Raw genomic sequence first — 21,277 nt, forward strand, 5'->3', positions numbered from 1 at the left:
AACATATAATTAATGAACCTAGGAATTAAGTTGTGCAATACTTCTCTCTATGTAACCATAGAAATTATGAGTTTCTGAGAACTTTGTCACAATGCCAGTATAATAGATCTCTTTCAACAGTAATAAAGTAACAGCAAATAGCAATAGTTCTTCTAATACAGCATCTCAAGCTGCTGTTTGACTGCTGCCCATATAATGCTCTTCATGACATTCTGGTAATTCAAACAGCTCTTTGGTTATTCAAAAGTGGTTCAAAGTGGTTTCCTGACCCCTTCTGTCACATATTTTGCTATATTTAATATCAGCTGCTGAAACAAATTTGAAAATCTGCTGAAGTTACACAAAACATCTTTGAAGCTGTCTGAAACTCTCCACATCTAGCCACATAACCAAGCTCATCTTCTTGGCAGTTGATATACGTGTCATTGCTTCCTACTTAAAGAATAATAGTATTGCTTAGAATATTTGATTGCTTATTCTTTGTCTAATGTGTCTCCATTCTGTTAGCCCAAATTCATTGATTTGATATGGAAGTGGGATAACTATTATATTGACCTTTGAAAGGATTTTGTTTGTTGGTTTTTTTGATCTTCAGTACTGAAATTTGGTAGAAAATCAGTTGTTAGAATCTTTCTTCTCTGCTGCTATACAGTGACCCTTTGATCTCAGACACTGTTACATAAGCAGTAAGTTAAAAGATCACCCATTATGTCTTATCAGCAAACTTACAAGAGGTTGATGTGAAACACAAAATGTGTAAGCATTAAGTGTTTATCGCTTTCTTTTAAAGAAATAACAAATAAATTGGACTTACACTAGAAATCTAGTTAATACACTTTAACTCCATCTAGCTAGTTCATGAATTTTTGGTTTAAAGTCTAACCCTGTGAATATGAAATCCATGTCAATAAAAGACACTCAGAAGTTATTAACAGGATAAAAAATTATGGTTACATATAATTTGTAATATGACAATTTATTGCATTTTATCTTTTCTTCGTTATTTTAGAGAAGATCTCATGTTGAAATTGATTGCCTGAATGTTCTGCATATCAAAACTTGTTTGGTAGAACTTGAGGAGATAGAATTATATGCAATTATACAATTGCCAAGTATTGCAGTAGTTCACTACTGCTGGTTATTTCTCAGCCTGGAATGAAAAGAGATCCATAGTTTCAGGCAGGGTTTTCTGGCTCCTGAATTGCTCCTACCACACAGGTAAGATCCTTTTTGTTCACCACCTACAAAGCAAGAGGAATCACCTCAGCATGTGCTTAGCGACCAGAGTACTGAAACAGCACTCAGTAGCTTCCATAAACTGAATTCTGGGTGCAAGAATCCTTGTCAGGCAAATTTTAACATAGTTCGCATCTGGGATAGACATAGGACTGTCTGTAACTGGGATAACAATGGCAGTGAATGACCACTTTTAGCCTGACAGAGTTGCTTAGATCTCAGAGGGTTACTGGGGATATTCTTCATGTATGCAATGAGATCTGCCACTAGTGTCTGCTGATCAGAGACAGTTCTTCAAGCCCATGTTAACTCAAGTGGATGCAGCACCAGAGATATCACCTGGTATATTAGGAGATATCACCTGTATATAGATATTACCTGGTGTAGGGAACCTGCTTTGGCAGGGGGGTTGGACTCAATCTCTTGAGGTCCCTTCCAGCCCCTATGATTCTATGATTCTATGATATCAGACCTTTGAATAAAAAGTGTGGGAAAATAAAACAAACCAAACCAAACCAGAAACAAACAAACAACCGAACAAACAAACAAAACAAAAAACCAAAACCAATGAGCATGGCATTAAGGCAAAATCTTGATTGTTATAATGTCTTAATGGTACAGAATCAGATCACACTTTAAAATATTCACGTAGATAAGATGATTTGTTAAGCCATGTTATTCTTTCTCCTACAAATCCAGGTGGACAAGGTACAACCCTCACGCTATGAAGACACTGGCCGCTGGCAGCTTCCTGGGAACATCTCCTCCCCCCTGTCCTCTTGTCCTCCTCCTCCTTCTTCACTTCCTCCTCCTCCCCCACAGTCCGGAGTGCCGGTCCGCCTCCCGGTAATGCTGGCGAGCAGCGCGGAGGTGAGCAGGGTATGGGGGTTCTGGTTTCGTCAGCTCCAGTGCCTGCAGTGAGCTGCCCGCTCAGGGCGCTCTGGAGGGCTGGGCGGAGGTCCGCAGGACCGGCTGTTTCTCAGGCGCGCTCTTATCTCCAACCCCTTCCACAAATGCCTTCCACGAGGACTTTATGCACGTCTCAGTCCACCCTAGGTCTGCAAAACCGTGGTTCAGTGGCTGGGTATATGGCGGGAGAGGGGAGAGGAGGAAGGAGGGGTGGAGGAGAAAGTGTGTGCTTGTTTCAAGCAGCTAGAGCAAGAGAGTGGTATATGCTTTCCAGCAGTCCTGGAGCGGGTATTGCTGCTTGTTCTCAGCCAGAAAAGCAGTCTTGCCAGCTGGTATTGGAGGCATCTCACGCTTAGTTTTTCTGTACCTCTGATGCCAGGACTGTGCTTGTGAAGCAGCTGAGAGGCAACGTGCTACCTCTTGTCTTACTCAGAGGCAATGCATAGACTTGTTTGCAGAGTCACCTGAGTGCAGTGATATCAGGATATGGAAGGAGACAGGAATAAAAAGGGTAACCTTATGTTGAGGAAGTAATTTTATAACTCCCAAGTCCATAGCTGAAATTATAGCTATTCTATTGAACAAAACCTTTCCCTGAGATAATCTCATTTGTGCTTGTTGATGCGTGTGGTTGCATAGATGGTGACCAAAGACAGAATGTGGGGACTAAAACACAGACTAATGTGGCCAATTCTGGAATTATGAAGACTTTGGCCTCTAATAGGCTAACCACTGAACAGGAGTGACGTCTAGTTGTTCTTTTGTTTGAGTGTTAGCAAAGCTGTATGCTAGAAACAATATATTCTTATTATCAGGATGATATAAAAATTGAACACCCTTCTGAATAATGGGTGGAGAACATGTGTGTTCTACTCATGAGAGCAAATATCTTTGATGAAATCTATCCTCGAGTGAGAAAAGAACATGTAATCGAGCCAATAAATTCCTATTAAAAAAAAAAAAAAAAGATGCAGTGGGTCACTTTAGGATATGTCATTTGGGTTTCTCATTGCTTTTGTAGGCCATGGAGGATCAGGAACTGCCTTGTGTGCTAATTGACTGTATTGGAGGGAAGCATGGAGTATATGAAGACCATGCTGAATTTCTAAAGGAACGTTTTTGTCTCATCACCATGAAAGAATATCTTGAAAACAAGAAATTTATTGGCGACAAGATCAGAGCTATTTACATGTGGTATCACAAACCAGTTATTAATGAAGAGCTGCTGCAGAGCCTGCCTAACCTGAAGATAGTAGCGAGCTCTGGAGTAGGAATAGATCACTTGGATCTGAATCTCCTTTCTAGATATGGTGTGAAAGTGTCTAACACTCCATTTATTGTTTCCACTGACACTGCAGACTTGGGGATGGCTTTGATGCTGGCATCTTCCAGGAGGCTTGTGGAAGGTAATAACTGAATTGCTTTCAGATGATTTATAGAGAGGCTGACTCTTCAAAATATGCAATCAGAAAATTTGTGATGACTGCAAAGGTAGTCTTAAAAGCAGAAATAGAGAAAGAAAAACAGGGATGAAAAAAAGATAGATCTGTTACACTGGTAATAACTTGTATGTAGTGCATTCGGTTTCCCAACAGATAAGTAAGGTATATCAGTAAGGTAAGTACGTTTCTTTTTTCCAGATAGTCTTAAATTCTTGAGTTCTCCTTTCAGCTTGTAGCCACTTGCTCATTCTACTTTCCGCTGCAGTCTTGTTTTTCAGGTTCTAATAAAAGGAGATGTTTGCAAGAAGTCCTAATGCCTGTCTTTGCCTATATGATGTAAATCTGAGTCATTTTGAACAAACTGTTAAGAAATCTGTCCATCCTTTACTGTTTCTGTTCTCTGCCAGTTGTGGTATATCCGCAAGATGGCAGGGAAACATTCCCTGGCCTTACTGAAAGTCTTGATGACGCTACAACCTAGCCTGTATTACTTCAGATGGGCTATTCAGAATCTGGAGTGCAGGTGATATCTGTAGCACTGTCACTTACATTAGCCCTGTTGATGGATCACCATGAGTAGGAAGCTGTGTTGCAAGGTTGCATTTTAATTTATTTGTACTGCAGATAGAAAAAGACAATGAACAGCTCTGGTGGTATACCTCAAAGTGAGGTTGCTTCTTTGCCCTTGCCTTGTCTTCCAAAGAGGGTCTTAGGTATGCTTATATCCTAAGAAAACAATCAGTGTAAGAAATTGCATTGCGATTTATGTATTAGAAATAGTGCAGCCAGCAGGAGCAGGGAGGTGATCATCCCCCTGTACTCAGCTCTGGTGCAGCCGCACCTCGAGTACTGTGTTCAGTTTTGGGCCCCTCACTACAAGAAGGACATTGAGCCCTGGAGTGTGTTCAGAGAAGGGCAACAAAACTGGTGAGGGGTCTGGAGCACAAGTCTTATGAGGAGTGGCTGAGGGAGCTGGATTGTCTGGAGAAAAGGAGGCTCAGAGGAGACCTTATTGCACTCTACCACTTCCTGAAGGGGGGTTTTGGTGAGGAGAGGGTGGGCCTCTTCTCCCTGATAAATAATGACAGGACGAGAGGGAATGGCCACAAGTTGCACCGGGGAAGATTTAGATTAGATTTGAGGAAACATTTTTTCCCTGAAAGAGTGGTCAGGCACTGGAATGTCCTGCCTAGGGAGGTGGTTGAGGCACCATCCCTAGCGCTGTTCAAGAAGCATTTAGATGAGGTGCTAAGGGATTTGATTTAGTAGTTCAGTGGGTAGGGATGGTGATAGGAGGATGGTTGGACTAGATGATCTTGTAGGTCCTTTCCAACCTAATGAACCTATGAACCTATGAGTGCATCACTATTCAGATCTTGTTCGGAAATATAATAACGTTACTGTTCCTCTGATTCTGTGTTGTTCTATGAAAGAAAGTAACCAGATGCCAGGAATCACTTAATTCTTTACATGACTTTTTTTTTTCTTCTTCTTTTTTTCATCCAAGGCCATCAAATGGCAATATCCCCTGAAACTGAATATTTCCCTGCCAATTGGCTGGGTGCTGAAGTTTCTGGAGCTACACTAGGCATCATTGGAATGGGCACCATTGGCTACAAAGTCGCTGAGAGAGCCAAAGCCTTTGAAATGAAAATTTTATACCATAACAGGAAACGAAGGTAAAACTGGATACAGCTCCAAAGAAAGTCTGCTTTGCCATTGTAGCTCTCTTATGGCTATGTCTTTAAGTGGCAGAATATCTTCACTGGGTTCAGGATGTTCATCAGTTTTGTGACTTGTATGAAAAGAAAGTCAGAAAGGGAACAGAATAAATCTCTCTGATCTCCCCATGAACCTTCCTATAATGTTGGTGACATCCCAGTAGATTGAGGAATGGAGAAACAGTCCAAGGTGACATAACTGCTGTGACTTAGACACAGCAGGAATGCAGACAGAAACACCTCCTCCTTTTAAAACTGTCTGGCCCTAAAGAGAGTCACTCTTTACAGCCCTTCTGATTGTCTTCGCACATGTATTATTCTGTGTACCTGCCTCCCAGGGACCCATCGCATGCACTGTGTGTCCTTCACTGTGGGAAGCCAATGTGAGCTGGGCAGCCCAAATTGTCCTGATATGGATTAATGTGCTGGCAGATCTTACACTGTATTCTTCCAGTGAGATAGTACTGATTCACAGAGCAGGCAAGTTCCTGTTGGCATCTATTTCTGAGGACTTATCCTCTGCCCTGTCTCATTTGTTTCCTCAGCAATTTTTGGATGAGTTACTTTTCACAAGGAAGAGAATTTACATCAAACGTCAGTTTTGCATGTACATTGGAAAAGAATCTCTGTTACATCCTGAAGCTGTGATACAGATGCATTTATCTTATTATTTATTGAGTGCATTTCTATGGATTTCTTACTTTCTTGCCATGGGCATAGTGCTGCACGTTTTTGCATAGCACAGCTGATACTGTGATTTTGAGAAGCAGTGCTTAACATTTATATTCATTTAGTTTCAGTCAGATAATTAACTATCTGCTTCTCACTAAAGAGCAAAGAAAAAAAAGTCTTTTTTGTAACTCTAATTTAAACTTTTTCTGCGACCTGTTGGTTACTACTGGAGTTCTTTCCCCCCCCCCCCCCCAGAAACAAGGAAGAAGAACATGCTGTTGGAGCTACCTACTGCAAGAAGATAGATGATTTGCTCCAGCAGGCAGATTTTGTGATGTTGGCTGTGAACCTGACACCTCAAACACATAGACTGATTGGGAAGAGGGAGCTACAGCTGATGAAACCCACAGCCATTCTCATTAATATCAGCAGAGGTAAGGTGCAGGATTAATAAAACTACATTATGGTTCACTGGCAGTTATTAATCTCATTTATTTTGTGTAAATATTTCTGGGAAATTCAACTCTAATAAAAAGTCTTTTACTCTGAAGTGTTCAGTTAAATCTCCAATTAAACGATTAATGAGCCCATGGTCATATCTGAAACATTTGAGCGTTTCCATGATGAGCCACTATGTCTTTAAAATGTTATTGAGTTTGGAGTGTTAGAGGTCTGTCTGTATTCATACAGTGTCTTACTTTATTTTTTTATTTAGTTTGCTATTTAATTGTAGTGTTCTCAATAACATATGTCCAGTCTGAAGGCTGGTACTGCTCTTGGTTTTATGCTATTATATACATTTGAAATTCCTGTCTAACTGTCATATACATACCCAAGCTGCTTCTTCCTGGTTCACCACCCTCTGCTGCTGCTTTGTGATCATTATTAGCCCTACAATTTGCCTAATCACCATGCCATAAAAGATGATAGAAAACTGTGTGGCAATGTGAAAGTAAGAGGTTGGTTTATTTTTATTTATTTATTTATTTTTCCTGTAACCCAGGTCTGGTTGTAGATCAGGCTGCTTTGGTGGAGGCCCTTCAAAACAAAGTTATTAAGGCAGCTGCTCTGGATGTGACATATCCTGAACCTTTGCCAAGGTTGGACATATATTTAAGTTAAATAGAAATTGAATGTGTGCACTTCAACATAAGAAAAAGTTTGTGAGCATGTAAGAAATCGTGTAATTTTGTTGCTAGTCTTACTGAAACAATGTCTTAAATCCCTCTGCGTCAGTAAAGCAAAATCCACGCTGTCTCATTTGGAGAATTTGCTGCATAAAAAGCTGCAAGCCAGGCTTCAGCTTGAACTCTTGAGTATACTTAGGTCATACAGTTATTTTTTTGTTTTCAATTATTATTTTAAATGCTTCCCTGGTTCCCTTCAGGTGCTGAAGAAACATGCTCTGTGAGTGACTCTCTCCTCAGTATTCCTTTTCCTTCTGCAGGGATCACCCTTTGTTAAAACTGAAGAATGTTATTATAACTCCTCACATCGGAAGTGCCACTGTAAAGACGCGCCATCTGATGAAGGAAAACATGACTGAAAGCATACAAGCAGGTCTTGCAGGTCTTCCCATCCCTAATGAAGTACTGCTGTGAAGTGACCTGTTAACATCATTAGCAGTTACCCTGGAGTGAGGAAACAGTAATTTGATAACCTTTCCCCTGAATCCACAAACATACTTCTACATCTCATCTGTGTTACGTACAGCTTTAATTAGATTTTTTAATTTGTAGTTTAAATAAAATACAGAAACTGCTTCTGTGTGGAAAAACTGCCATACTTTGCCATTATCTCGAGTGAAAGATTTGACAGCCTAGAGCCTTAAACCGGAGCGGTTTAAATTGCTAGTATCGTCGTAAAATCACACATCAGCACCACCTGGAGGACGTTTAAGTCATTCCCCAGCCACGAGCTGCATTCCGGAGCTACCGAGAGCCCGCACTGCGCAGCACCCTCATTGAGCGCCTTCCGGGAACGGCCCCCTCACTGCAGCTTCCGCTAGCGTCACTGCCGGGTCCGCCGTGCCGCGAGGGGGCGCCAGCGCCGCAGTGTGAGCCGCCGCTCCGGGCTGGCTGCACGGGTTGCGCTGGGCCGAAGCCATCCGGGAACATGTGGGGGGCCCGCGCGGCGGCGGGCGCGGCTGTGTGGGGCTGCCGTGCGCTGAGCCGCTCCGCTGCCCTGTGCGCTTCCAGGAACCTGCTGAAGAAGATGCTCCGCAAAAAGAAGTACGTGCTATGGTGGCTTGCGCGGTGAGGCAGTCCTGAGTTGGGCGGGCTTCCTCTGCACTGCTCGCGGCTTGGGCGGGCTGCGCCTGTAGGACTGCGGTAAAGGTGCTTCAGTGCGCGACTTTGAGCCGTGTGGAAACGTTCGAGTTTTGATTCTCTTCCTCCACCCCTCCACGTGCCGCCTCTCCAGTAAACTCCTGTGGATGGGAAGTATTGCTGACTGTATGTCACGCCAATGTGTCAGTGCTGTGCGGGATGCTGGGAGCCCGTGGGTATGGACCCAGCAGCACTGGTAGGCGTTCTGCTGCTGTGGCTATGGGCAGTAGCATTCTAATGCTGTGTGGAACCTTATTATTTCTAAGCTGCTGTATAGTAATGTAGGTAACACTGTATGCCTTTCTTTTTTTCCAACAGGAAGAAGTTTTGGTATGACAGCCCTACACTGGGATCTAAAATGGTATATATATAAGTGCTATATTTATCTGTGCAGGGAGAAACAGGCTTATACTTCTACTATTTTGCATAATTTTGGAAAAAGTGTTTTCCAGCAGAGAGAGAGCAGCATTTAATGAGTGAACACTAATACTCCAGTTATGTTATGTCAGTAGTGCTGTAAAAGAGAAGCTGTTTCTCTTATCTGTTGACCATTTCCTCCTTTGTGCCATTTGCACCAGCACCAGAGCTTTCCTGCACACTCCTGAGCCTATATAAAAGACCTGGTCTAGGTTAAAACTTCTATATACTTACTCTAGTTTTAATCCAGATCATATCCCAGCAAGGTTCTCAGCAAGGCTAGAATTCATGTTCTCTGTGCCCAGCACAAAGAAGGGGAAAACGCTACAACAGACACTTCAGCAGGAAGGTAACTATTTACTGTGTGGCAGTGTGCTTTATGGCAGCAGAAAAAACCATGAGGCAATGGCCAACAGGAAAAAGTTACTTTTAGATCAAGTAGAGTGTTCTGTTCTGCTCTGCTCCTGTAAGAGGAGTGGGACTATGTAGAACAGATTTTCTGTGGATCCTTTTGAAAAAGTATCCATAGTGTGATTGTCTAGATACTGTGATTCAAAAGATCTTCTCCTGCCCAATTTTCCTATGCTGAAAATAGTGTTCAGGCTACAAGAACCAGTGATTGGAACTGCTTTGAATCCTTATCAAAAGGAGACATTCGGATCAGCAGTCTGGAGATTGTGTTAGCAGTCATGGTGTGATAGTCCTCTGACTTCCTTACCTTTATTTACTTTATTTTCTTTTACTTCTTTTACACTTATAGTGGTGCTTGTAGTTCTCTGTGTGGACAAACTACCAAACTACATTGCAAAATAAGTATGTGAGACCTATATAGAAAACGAGTTTCTATGTTTGCTTTTGAAGCAAGCAGTGTTTTTCACTCATTACTAGCTGATTTGAGTTGTGTAACTTGCTACAAAATAATGAGGGTTTTTTTTGTAGTACATGAAGCTTGAAACTATGAGTGGAAATATTCTTTGTTGAAACACCTGGTACATGAGAAATAAAAAGCTTGGCAGCTGCAACTATGATGGTCTGAAGCTCTAGTTAGTAGAGCACACAAACTCGTATAATTTTCTAGCATTAGTTTGTACTAACTGTGATGTTTTGTTTTTTTGTTTGTTTGTTTTTTAAAAAGATATATGGGCCAACCAAGTTAGCCACTGTAAAGAAAGCTGACCAGACAAAAACTGGAAAAGAAGATATCATACGGTGCAGAGTCTTAAATAGACTTATTCATAAAGCTGTGACAGAGATGATGAGTAGCTGTGAAATTAATAAAGAGATTTATGATCTCAAGCTGGAAATCTGCAAGGCAAGTAAAAAAGCTACAGCTTTTCTTGGTCTGTTGTGACTACGGTTTGAGGCTGGCAAAAGGTCTGTCAGAGGAGATCTCATACATTTTGATTTGTGCATGAGTTCTGCAGTGCTGCTGCTGGTGTGGCATGGCAGAGCAAGATGAACCTCAGTTTACCTCACGTGCTGTGAGAACTTTGCTGCTGTTGCAGCTGGTTTAGTAGACCTTTGCCAGTATAACGGTAATGCCACTTAGGCCACTAAGTAATGGTGTTGCTAGTGTGTTTTTTTTCTTTTCTGTTAGTTGGACATGTACTATTTGTATTGCTCTTTTAGAAGGAGAAGCCTGATTCTACCATGATAAGTTTGTCTTTTCCCAGACTCTTCTTCTATATGTAACTGTGCAAGAACTAATACCTTACTGTGCCCCTTATCAGCTGCATTACGCAGACAGAAGAATTAGATGCAATGTGAGCTTAGTTAAAAAAAAATACAAGCATTAAGAAAATGGCATTGGCAAACAAGGTTTCAGAAAGAATTGAAATTTGTACCTAATCGTAGCTGGATCTGTCGTAATTTGTAAGTTTGAAACAAATGTCTTCAGACAAGTGATTTAAATTACACGAGTGGAGTAATGTTCAGTATGAATAATGTCCTACATACAGCATTTCAGTCTGTAGGGCTTTGGGGATTGCTTGCCTAACCCTGATGGCACTCAAAAATACTGTCCACTGTAGACAAGCCACAATGCTTTCAGCAGACATTGCTGTAAACAAAACAACATATTATACTTAAAAGGGAGGGAAAGAAACAGCCTTTTCCACATAGAATGCAAGTTTTAGTGAAGCAGCACAGTGTTTATTGTTTGTGCTGCACTAAGATATGACTGAGACTTGATTTACTCTTAAGCCAATTCTGATCTGGTATTGTTACTTCTGTTACCAAAATAAACCCTTTGGAATGCTTTTTGCTATCCATTACATTAGTACTAGTTTTTCTCAATATCAAAAATGAAATGTACATACTTTTGGCTTGCAACATCAAAGTTTTTATCACTCCATAATATTACTCATATAATTATAAAGGAATGGCTTGTGTTAGGTCAGTTTGTTCATGTGCTTATGTTGGAATCAGTCTGGGAACTGGACAGCCCATTCTGTCCTAGGAAAGAATAGCACTGTTAACTTATTGACAGCAGACTTGACTGCGATGCAGTTTTCATTCCTGGCAATGAACTGAGTTGTTTTTTTCTGCTAATTGTATGTTTCAAGAGTTGGTTTCTAGACTAGATGACATCTGAACTGTGCTATCCAATGGGTGTTCATGCTTCCTTCTTCCTAGACTTCTTCATTTGCTTGAGCTGGATAGGTGGTTAGAAGTTTGCTGAGCATATTATCATAGTGAGAACATTTGGTAACTAGATGTGATGAGTGGTAGTTATACAGATCTTTCACAGTTAAATTAATTTCTCAAAAGTTTATTCTTCAGGAGGATTGTAGGACTTGCCTCTGCATACCAAGCCTTTTAAATTGCATGCATAACAGCTATGAAGACTGTTAGTGAGCTAAAGGTTTCCACACATGATATGGAGAGCGTTCCTTTTTCTGTCAGCATCAGAACCACACTCTTGATGACAACAAACCAGGCTGTATCACAAGTCCTTCTTTAGCAGAAAAATATATTTTCAGTATGTTCAATATAATCCAAAACAGCGTGGCATTAACTGCTGTTCTGGGCTAGTTGTGATGCTAGTACCCTCATACTGATTAAATGTAGCACTGTCAGTAACGCACAGGTGCTGACAGACTTCTCCTTTGTGTAATTTCAATTGGAGGGGAGACTAGATAGTGACCTGCAGAAATAAAGCTCCTTTGGGTACTCAACATAAATCTTAATGCTGAAACCGTAGCTTTGTAAAGACACCGTATAGTTTTGGTTTTAAAGAGCAAGGAGAAGGTTCTCTTAAAACTTTGGATACTTAGTTTGATCACTGAATGTTTATTTTTGAATCAGAAACTTGGTTGCATGTGAAATGTGTGTATATATGGATACGAAATTTTAAGGAGACATTTGTCTTTTTGCAGGTGTCCCTGGCATCAAACTTTTCAGCATGTCGTGTGTACTGGAATCCTGCTTCTACTAAGAACAATGATAATTATGTTGAAAGTGTACTGAAGAAGAGTGCTCCACGTATACGGTACTGCTATTTGATAAACAGCTAGACTTCTTCATAAATTCTTAGACATGTATTATTCCTTAAATATTTCTAGCAGTCTAAACCTGACCTATTTGGATGTTATAGTGTTTTAGATTTTTGGAGACAGAGCAACTCCTGTGATGAGCCTCACAGGGATGGTAGCTGTGTCAGACCAGCTGCGAATTCTCCCACTGAAGCACAGCTAGCCTACATGGTTTCTGTGCTTTCAAAGATTTGGACTGGATGGAGCAGAGGAAAAGACAAGTTTGGTTAAAGCATCACTTCATTGTACCCAGTGATGGTGGAATGGACATACTGTATATGACAGTAGGCGAGAATATGTTGCTGCACAAGAGGTTTGGCAATTATAAGTGTCTCATTAGATGTTCATTGGGCAAATCAGATCTCTAGAGACACTTAGGATATTTGACTAGGTGACTGATCTTATGGAAATTCTTCACAATGATAACAAAAATAATATTTCAGAATGCTACCGTATATTGTAATATGATTACTCATTTTTCACAGAATCACAGAATTGCAGAGGTTGGAGGGAATTCTAGAGATTATTGACTCCAACCCCCTGCCAAAGCAGCTCCCTAGCCCAGGTTGCACAGGTAGGCGTCCAGGCGGGTCTGGAATGTCTCCAGAGAAGGAGACTCCACCACCTCTCTGTGCAGCCTGTGCCACTGCTCCATCACCCTCACTGCGAAGAAGTTCCCACAGACATTGTGCAGAACTTTCTATGCCTCAGTTTGTGGCCATTTCCCGTTGTCCTATCACCACACAATGCTGAGAAGAGTTCAGCCTCATCCCTTTGCCTCTCACCCCTTAGATATTTATGGATGTGGATCAGATCCCCTCTGAGTCTTCTTTTTCCAAGGCTGAACAGACCCAGGTCTCTCAGCCTTTCCTCATAAGAGAGGTGTTCCACACCCTTTATCATCTTCGTGGCCCTCCGCTGGACTCTTTCCAGGAGGTCCCCGTTTTCTTCATACTGGGGAGCTCCAAACTGGACACAGTATTCCAGGTGGGGCCTCACCAGGACAGAGTAGAGGGTGATGATTGCCTCCCTCGACCTGCTGGCCATGCTGTTTTTAATGCACCCCAGAATCCCATTGGCTTTCTTGGCCACCAGGGCACACTGCTAGCTCATGGCCAAACTGTCATCCACCAGGACACCCAGGTCCCTCTCCTCAGAGCTCCTCTCCAGCAGGTCATACCCCAAGCTGTACCGGTGCAGGCAGTAATTCCTCCCCAGGTGCAAGACTCTACACTTGCTCTTGTTAAACCTCATCTGGTTCCTCTCTGCCCTACTCTCCAGCCTGCCCAGGTCTCGCTGAATGGCAACTCAGCCTTCTGGCATGTCAGCCACACACCCCAGCTTTGTATCATCAGCAAACTTGCTGAGAGTGGACTGTCCTTTTGTCAAGGTGATGAAGATGCTGAACAGGATCAGACCCAGCACCAACCCCTGAGGAACACTGCTAAGTACGAGCCTCTAACTGGACTCTGTGCTGCCAATCACTTTTTGGCAGAGGGTCCAGTGAGTTTTCAGGGTACCATGGAGACTTCTCTCATCCTCTTTACTTGGCTTACCCTCTGCAGCCCAACTTGTCTGTTGGAGGGTCATAGAACCATAAGGGTTGGAAGGGACCTCAAGAGATCACCGTGTCCAGCCCCCCTGCCAAAGCAGGTTCCCAGAATTTCTCCCCATGGGGAAGGTGTAATTGAAACATACTTGTAGGTCTGTTTCCTTTTCCCATTTCCCTAGGTTTTGTAATTCCTGCTCCAAGACAGTGCTCTCCTTCAGTGCTTTGAGATGGAATGTTTCTGGCTGGAAAGATGATGAGGGAAGCCCAGTCCTGCAGATGCCACATAGGCCTAGTTGTCTTGCCATGCTGTATATCAAACCAAAAAGGGAAAGAATTAGACTAGTCTGTGCATATAGGGGACAAACCTAATATTGTTTCTACCCAGTGAAGTCTGCAGCTAATAGTATTTGTGTGTTATTCACAGTTGGGATTCTTCACTGATGTAAGTACCTTAGCACTAAATACAATGGATATTTGTTTGACTGTTTTGCAAACAAAATCCTTACGTTTGAAGTATTCATGGAATTAATACATTTAATCTTTCCTCAGGGTGCTGTACTTTTATTCACACTGCTTGATATTGTATTTTTGCCAGGTATCTTCTAATGAGTCAGCAAATTCTAGGAAATGTACCTCCAGTAGTATTTGTAAAAGACAAAGAAGCTGCAGCTGTAAAAGAGGTAATGTTAATTCTTGACTCAATGTACAGATACTGAGATATGCAAATTTATATGAATACTGAGATCTCATTATTCAGTAGATAAACATTAATTTCTCCATTAAAAATCAGCTGTGCCTATACCCTTACCTTTTCATCTTCCAGAACATTTTAGGAAGTAATCTGTAGTAAGATTAATATACAGTGTAAAAGAACCTTTGTAGCTATTGCCCTGGTAACTTTTTGTTGAGGCTACTGTTAACATTTCTGAAGTAAAATATTCAGAGATGCTTGTGAGAAATAATTAGGCTAATAAATAAACCCTAAAAAATGACATTATGCTCTTAAGGAGTATATGGCAGCTGGTTGTCTAGGATACATAATAATGTATGAAATGAGTTCTGAGGAGTTGTGTTCCACACTTTAAATGTTATGTGTTTTTAAAATGCTAGCAGTGATAATCAGTGATTTTATTTGTTTATTTATTCTAAAGCTTAACATTTTCACAGTTGTGAATTATTACAATTTTTCTCTGGAACTGCACATCTTTGCACTTTGCATACTTACCCCCCAACTGTTTAAATTATCTTTAGTATTCCATGTTTTCTATCATGTTATGGAAATATCTTTACAATAATGATGTTATCTGGGAATTTGCTGTTATTAAGACTATAAAGCGAAATTTCTAAAACAGAAATGTGGCACCAACGTGCACATCTAGAAATTCAGTAGATGGCTAGAACTTCCTCTAGTGAAAAGTTCTGACGCTTTCTTGCCAGTGTACACGGTGTAGATGTTTTACACCTACATTAGCACAAGAATAAAAATGAACTAAACACTTCTGAAAGTTCTTTATATTTGTTCTTACGCTTCTTCTAACCAACACAAGAATTCCTACATAGTCTACTTGTGATTCTGGAAGAACTTTGTCGTTACAATTGCTGTGTTATTAATAGGTCTAGCTGGAGCTACAGGTCTCTACCCCTGCAGGTCCTACCTTGGTTGTGATGAAACCTGCTCTGTTAATCACTGTTGCTCAAACTTCTTTAAACAACCACTTTTTTGAAGATGAAAAATCCTAGGATCATCTTATCTAAGTTCAGTGCACAGACACCAAGACAGTTAACCACTCAAGACTTGCCAAAACCCTCCCTACATAGTTTCTGTCAGTTAATACCACTGGGAAGCACTTAGCTGGATCATCTTTTCATACTTTGAAAACAATCAAACTTAAGTAATCTGCAGATTCAATTAATAGGTCTTGAAATAATGTAGCTGAAAATGATTTTTAAGTATTGCAGGACAGAAGTACCATCCTAATCACCTCCCATTCGAAAGATAAAACCACAAATTAGAAGGGATGTAGACATCAGTAAGCTGAGTGATGTAGTTGATAGGACAGGAGGAATGGATGCCATCCAGAGGGTCCTGGACAGGCCTGAAAAGTGTGCCCATGTGAACCTCATGAGGTTCAACAAGGCCAAGGGCAAGGTGTTGCAATCCTGGGTATGTGTACACAATGGAAGAACTCCTCGAGAATGGCCCTGCAGAGAAGGACTTTGCACCTTGTAGATTCAAAGCTTGACGTGAGCCAGCAATGTGCACTTGAAACCTGGAAGGCCAACTATATCCTGGGCTGCATCAAAGGAGGAGTGGCCAGCAGGGAGAGGAAGGTGTTTGTCTCCCTCTACTCTTCCTCTGTAAGGCTCCACTTGCATTCAGGTCTGGGACCTTCAGCAAAAGAACGATAGGGAGTTGTTGGAGCTGATGATCATGAAGAAGGGCACAAAGATGGTCAGCGATCTGGGGCACCTCTCCTATGAAGACAGGCTGAGGAAGCTGGGGTTATTCAACCTGGGGGAGAGAAAGCTCCAGGTAGATGGTGTTGTGGCCCTCAGTTCTTAAGGGGAGCTTATAAACTCAAGGGAGGATGACTTTTTTTTACTCAGAGGGCAGTGAGAACTGGTTGCCCAGAGAAGTTGTGGATGTGCCATCCCAAAGCTGTTTGAGGCTGGGTTGGATGGATCCCTGGGCATCCTGATGTGGTGGATAGCAGCTCTTCCTTCTTCAGGGGGTTTGGAACTAGATGATCTTTAAGGTTTCTTACAAACCAAGCCATTCTATGATTCTGTGTTTCTATGATAAATAAAAGTACAAATAAGAATATCACATGAACTGTACCTAATTGGGGAAATTTTATAAGCTGTATACTAGATTTTTAGCATTTACGAGTCAGATGTTAAAGGGGAACTAGGAAATTACATACAACAGACAAAATCTTGCAGAAAGCAAAAAAAAAATCCTAGTATAAGAATGTTTTGAAAAATGATTTTGAAAGGTGAAGTAAGACCAAATTTAAAAAATTTTGTCTGTCACATGATCTCTAACCAACTGTTCAGAACATATAAAGCAAAAAAAAAAATTGTGGGAATAGCAGTCCATGTCTCAGTTACAGTATTTGGAACAAACTTTCTAGGCAAGAGGAATAGCAGTTCCTGGCACTTCTGTAAACTAAAATATTTGCAAGATCAGATGTAATTTAAACTCATCTTACAAACAGTAAAGCATTACACTTCAACATATATTTCACAGTATTAAAAGGCAGTTTTGGAATGTAGAAAAATATGTGTATAGATACTGTTTGATATTTGTCTGTTCGTTGTTAATATATGAACTAAATATATTGTACGGCTGATAATATCTTTTGTCTTTATGAATTTACAGATTGAAGAATTATTGGCTGTTGCTGATTTTGGACCTCAAGAAGAAGAAATATATCAAAATGATTCCAGGTGTGCTTTTTGGATCAAAGTAACACAAATGTCTGTTTACATCTCTGTTGGCCAACTTAAGTTGGAGATTATTTTACATGATGCAACGTATATTTTAGTTAGATTTGTATATTGTTGTCTCAGAGCAGCAAGGTATAAAAAGTAGAAAAAAGAGACCTATGGAAGAGTCTACCAATTGGGAGCCCTTTTTATTAACATAAACAAACCTACACAATAACCTAGGACAAAAAAAAATATAGTTATCCAAGCAGTTAAATGTAGAGAATATCATTTTAACTTGTGGTTTAAGCTTGCTTTGCAAATGTTGCAGCCATCTGTTAAAATGGAGGGAAAGTTTTTCTTATGTATACTCTTGGTTTACTTTCATATTTAGGTGCATGTTTTTTATAGGCTATTTTGTCTTTGATTCTTATGCACAGGTATCTTTCTGCAGGTTTGCAAATATGGAAATGGAAAGCCTATTTTTATATAAAAGTGGATCTCTGTTAAGCTGTGGAAAATGTCTGAATTGTAATAACACCGTAGTGTATGTGCTTTTAGAGGCAGCTAACCCATAAGATGATAACAGAACATGGTCTTAAAAATCAGCTGTGTTTCATGTCTATAATTAGAGCAACATATTAACAGGACTTGTAAACCCAATACTTATTCTGATATTAGTACCCTTTGTGTGAGAAATATTTTTGGAACTTGGAATTCAAGACTCAGTATGTTTGCAATACTTAAAAAAATTTAAACGGTTTTTCATAGCAGTAGTATTTGTTTCTTTAAAAAAAATTTAAACGGTTTTTCATAGCAGTAGTATTTGTTTCTTTGATAATCTTACCATGAGTATAAAAGCCTTACATTTACCAATACAAATATATCACTTCCCCTCCATTTTGCCACTTTTATACTGGTAGAAGTTTGGATTGTTATGCTAGTACGTGAGTACAGTTTATTGATAGATCTTCCTGAATTAACTAAATGTTACTTACTTTAGCATAATTTTATAGCTCTTGAGGTATAATGTTGAACTGTCTATTAGATCATGTGGGCTGGACATTCTCAAAAGCAAGAGCCTCCACTTGCGTAGTCTGTCAGTGGGAATAACTTTTTATGCCTCTTTGTCTCACAGGACTGTGCACCAGTTGCAAATCAGACCTTTCTTGGGGGAAAAATCACTGTTGTGATAGACTTTCCCATAGGGCATCTAGCAGCTTGCTCTATTTTTTGTCTTGTGGAAATACTTCAGTCTAATTTAATTAATATTTCCTAGCACAGGCTGCTACTTTTCACTTCTTGGAAGACCTAGGAATTATCTAACTTCCTTGCAGCTCCAGTGGTTATTCTGTTCCTTTCTTATAGAAACTAACAGTTTCATCTGGAGTGTAGTTGCTTTATTTACTTCCCCCACTTAAAGCCTGTTGAAATGCTAACAAGCTTATATATAGCCAGTCCCCAGACACATGGTCCAGTGATATCTCTTCTTCCAGTTTATACATCGATGATTCACGTTGTCCCAATTAGTATTGCTCCTTAAATAATACACAGGGCAGGAAATATGACTCTTCCTTTTTTTCTTTTTTTTCCTTTTCACAGTGAATCGTCCTCCTCAGCAACTCAATCTTCAGATTCACCTATCCGGTCTAATCTTTTTGGTATTGATCATGAACAGCTGAATAAGCAGATAATGGACTACAAAAGACTGAAACTGTCAGGAATTACAGAAAGTATTCCCTGGACGCAAAGCCAAGGGCAGCAGCTGTCTAAGATTCAAAAGAAAATGAAAAAGAAAAAAACAAAGAATACCCCTGATGATGACATTACACCACAGAAATACTTACTGGACAGATATGAAGCTAATTACTGTGATGTTGACACTGAATCAATGTCAGACTATGAGCTGGAGGATGAATTACAAGAGCTAAATGATTTAGAGGCCAATGATGTCAAAACTCAAAGTCACCCTACCATTAAATTGAAATGAGATGGAAAAAGTTGCTTCCTTTAAAACTGAGAATGTCAGTGGCACAAAAAAGACTCACAGCTACTGAAAGATTAGTGTTATACCTCCTGTTTATCTCTTTCCTCTTTCAAACTTACAGGTCTGCCACATGTGGTGAAATACAGTGTGCTATATTAGAAAAATGAGAATACTGTTTGCAACAAACTGTTAAGCAGAATTAAAGCAGATGTAGTTGTAGGAATTTCAGATAGAGAGCAAGTTTCTAGTAACAAAACATACACAATGCAGCAGTGTGAGCTAAATCTTCTTGCAGTTCTTTAATTCTTCAAAATAAAATATCTTCAAAAAGGTCTTCAAAAAGGGCAAGGAGGAGGATCCAGGGAACTACAGGCCATTCAGCCTCACCTCCATCTATTGAAAGGTGATGGAACAGTTTGTTCTGGATGCTGTCTTCAGGCGTTGGGAAGAGAAGAAAATTATCAGCAGTAGTCAGCATGGAGTCACTGGGGGGGGGGGCCATGCTTGACCAACCTGGTGGCTTTCTATGATGTCATTACTGGCTGGGTGGATAGGGTAGAGCAGTGGATGCCTTGATTTCAGCAAGGCATTTGACACTGTCTCCCAAAGCATCCTTATAACAAAGTTGAGGAAAAAGTGTGGAATAGATGAGTGGATGGTGAGGTGGGTTGAGAACTGTCTGACTGGCAGAGCTCAGAGGGTTATGATCAGTGGCACAGAGTCCAGTTAGAGGCCTGTACTTCGTGCTGTTCCTCAGAGGTTGGTGCTGGGTCTGTGCAGCATCTTCATCAGTGACCTTGATGAGGTAGTAAGAGTCCACTCTCAGCAAGTTTGCTGGTGATACAAAGCTGAGAGGAATGGCTGACACACCAGAAGGCTGTGCTGCCATTCAGTGAGACCTGAACAGGCTGGAGAGTTGGGCAGAGAGGAACCAGATGAGGTTTAACAAGAGCAAGTGTAGAGTCTTGCACCTGGGGAGGAATTACTGCCTGCACCGGTACAGCTTGGGGTATGACCTGCTGGAGAGGAGCTCTGAGGAGAGGGTAGATGACAGTTTGGCCATGAGCTAGCAGTGTGCCCTGGTGGCCAAGAAGGCCAACGGGATTCTGGGGTGCATTAAAAACAGCATGGCCAGCAGGTTGAGGGAGGCAATCATCACCCTCTACTCTGTCCTGGTGAGGCCCCACCTGGAATACTGTGTCCAGTTTGGAGCTCCCCAGTATGAAGAAAACGGGGACCTCCTGGAAAGAGTCCAGCGGAGGGCCACGAAGATGATAAAGGGTGTGGAACACCTCTCTTATGAGGAAAGGCTGAGAGACCTGGGTCTGTTCAGCCTTGGAAAAAGAAGACTCAGAGGGGATCTGATCTACATCCATAAATATCTAAGGGGTGAGAGGCAAAGGGATGAGGCTGAACTCTTCTCAGCATTGTGTGGTGATAGGACAAGGGGAAATGGCCACAAACTGAGGCATAGAAAGTTCTGCACAATGTCTGTGGGAACTTCTTCGCAGTGAGGGTGATGGAGCAGTGGCACAGGCTGCACAGAGAGGTGGTGGAGTCTCCTTCTCTGGAGACGTTCCAGACCCGCCTGGACGCCTACCTGTGCAACCTGGGCTAGGGAGCTGCTTTGGCAGGGGGTTGGAGTCAGTAATCTTTAGAGGTCCTTTCCAACCCCTACAGTCTTGTGATTTCCAGTAAAATTATTGTTTCTATACTAAAAAAATAATCTCTAAGTGATGCTATCTGTTATTCTAGGGTTAGGAAGGAATTAAAAAATGAAATAATGATGGTAGTGTTCAAAGAACAGCCTTTAGCATATGAAGACCAGAGTAGGATGCTCTTTAGAGGACCTAATCTGATGGACAGACTTGTGCCACAAGAAGATGAAACCCACTGAGTTTATGGCTAATAAAGATACAACCCTGAAAGAAAATGAATTTATGTTAGTATTCAGAAGTTTACAGTTGTGCAAGTAGAATTTTAACCAGAAAATAATGGAGAACTTATCTGTTGTGAAAAATTGGACAAAGCATTGTCCATGTCTAGAAAAAG

General features: G+C 41.0%; 2 protein-coding genes across 3 annotated transcripts; both read left to right on the forward strand.

The window, feature by feature from the left end:
• Positions 1–1,949: 1,949 nt before the first annotated feature.
• Positions 1,950–7,635, forward strand: LOC136058935 (probable 2-ketogluconate reductase). Its single transcript, XM_065752764.1, has 6 exons — positions 1,950–2,106; positions 3,167–3,551; positions 5,095–5,266; positions 6,236–6,414; positions 6,984–7,080; positions 7,428–7,635. The coding sequence occupies exons 1-6, from the start codon at positions 2,086–2,088 to the stop codon at positions 7,579–7,581; spliced, it is 1,008 nt and encodes a 335-aa protein (XP_065608836.1). The 5' UTR covers positions 1,950–2,085; the 3' UTR covers positions 7,582–7,635.
• Positions 7,636–8,095: 460 nt separating this feature from the next.
• RBFA (ribosome binding factor A) lies at positions 8,096–19,453 on the forward strand. 2 transcript variants are annotated; one of them, XM_065753046.1, is made up of 7 exons: positions 8,096–8,235; positions 8,626–8,668; positions 9,860–10,036; positions 12,102–12,214; positions 14,405–14,489; positions 17,192–17,259; positions 18,841–19,453. In XM_065753046.1, the coding sequence occupies exons 1-7, from the start codon at positions 8,096–8,098 to the stop codon at positions 19,226–19,228; spliced, it is 1,014 nt and encodes a 337-aa protein (XP_065609118.1). In that variant the 3' UTR covers positions 19,229–19,453. The 2 variants fall into 2 exon arrangements, with proteins under 2 accessions (XP_065609118.1, XP_065609119.1); XM_065753047.1 differs by having other exon boundaries at positions 8,096–8,211.
• Positions 19,454–21,277: the final 1,824 nt, after the last annotated feature.

The sequence above is a fragment of the Cyrtonyx montezumae genome, unplaced genomic scaffold (genome assembly GCF_038088225.1).
Source record: "Cyrtonyx montezumae isolate F1298 unplaced genomic scaffold, pur_monq_1.0 scaffold_8, whole genome shotgun sequence".
NCBI classification, from domain to species: Eukaryota; Metazoa; Chordata; class Aves; order Galliformes; family Odontophoridae; genus Cyrtonyx; species Cyrtonyx montezumae.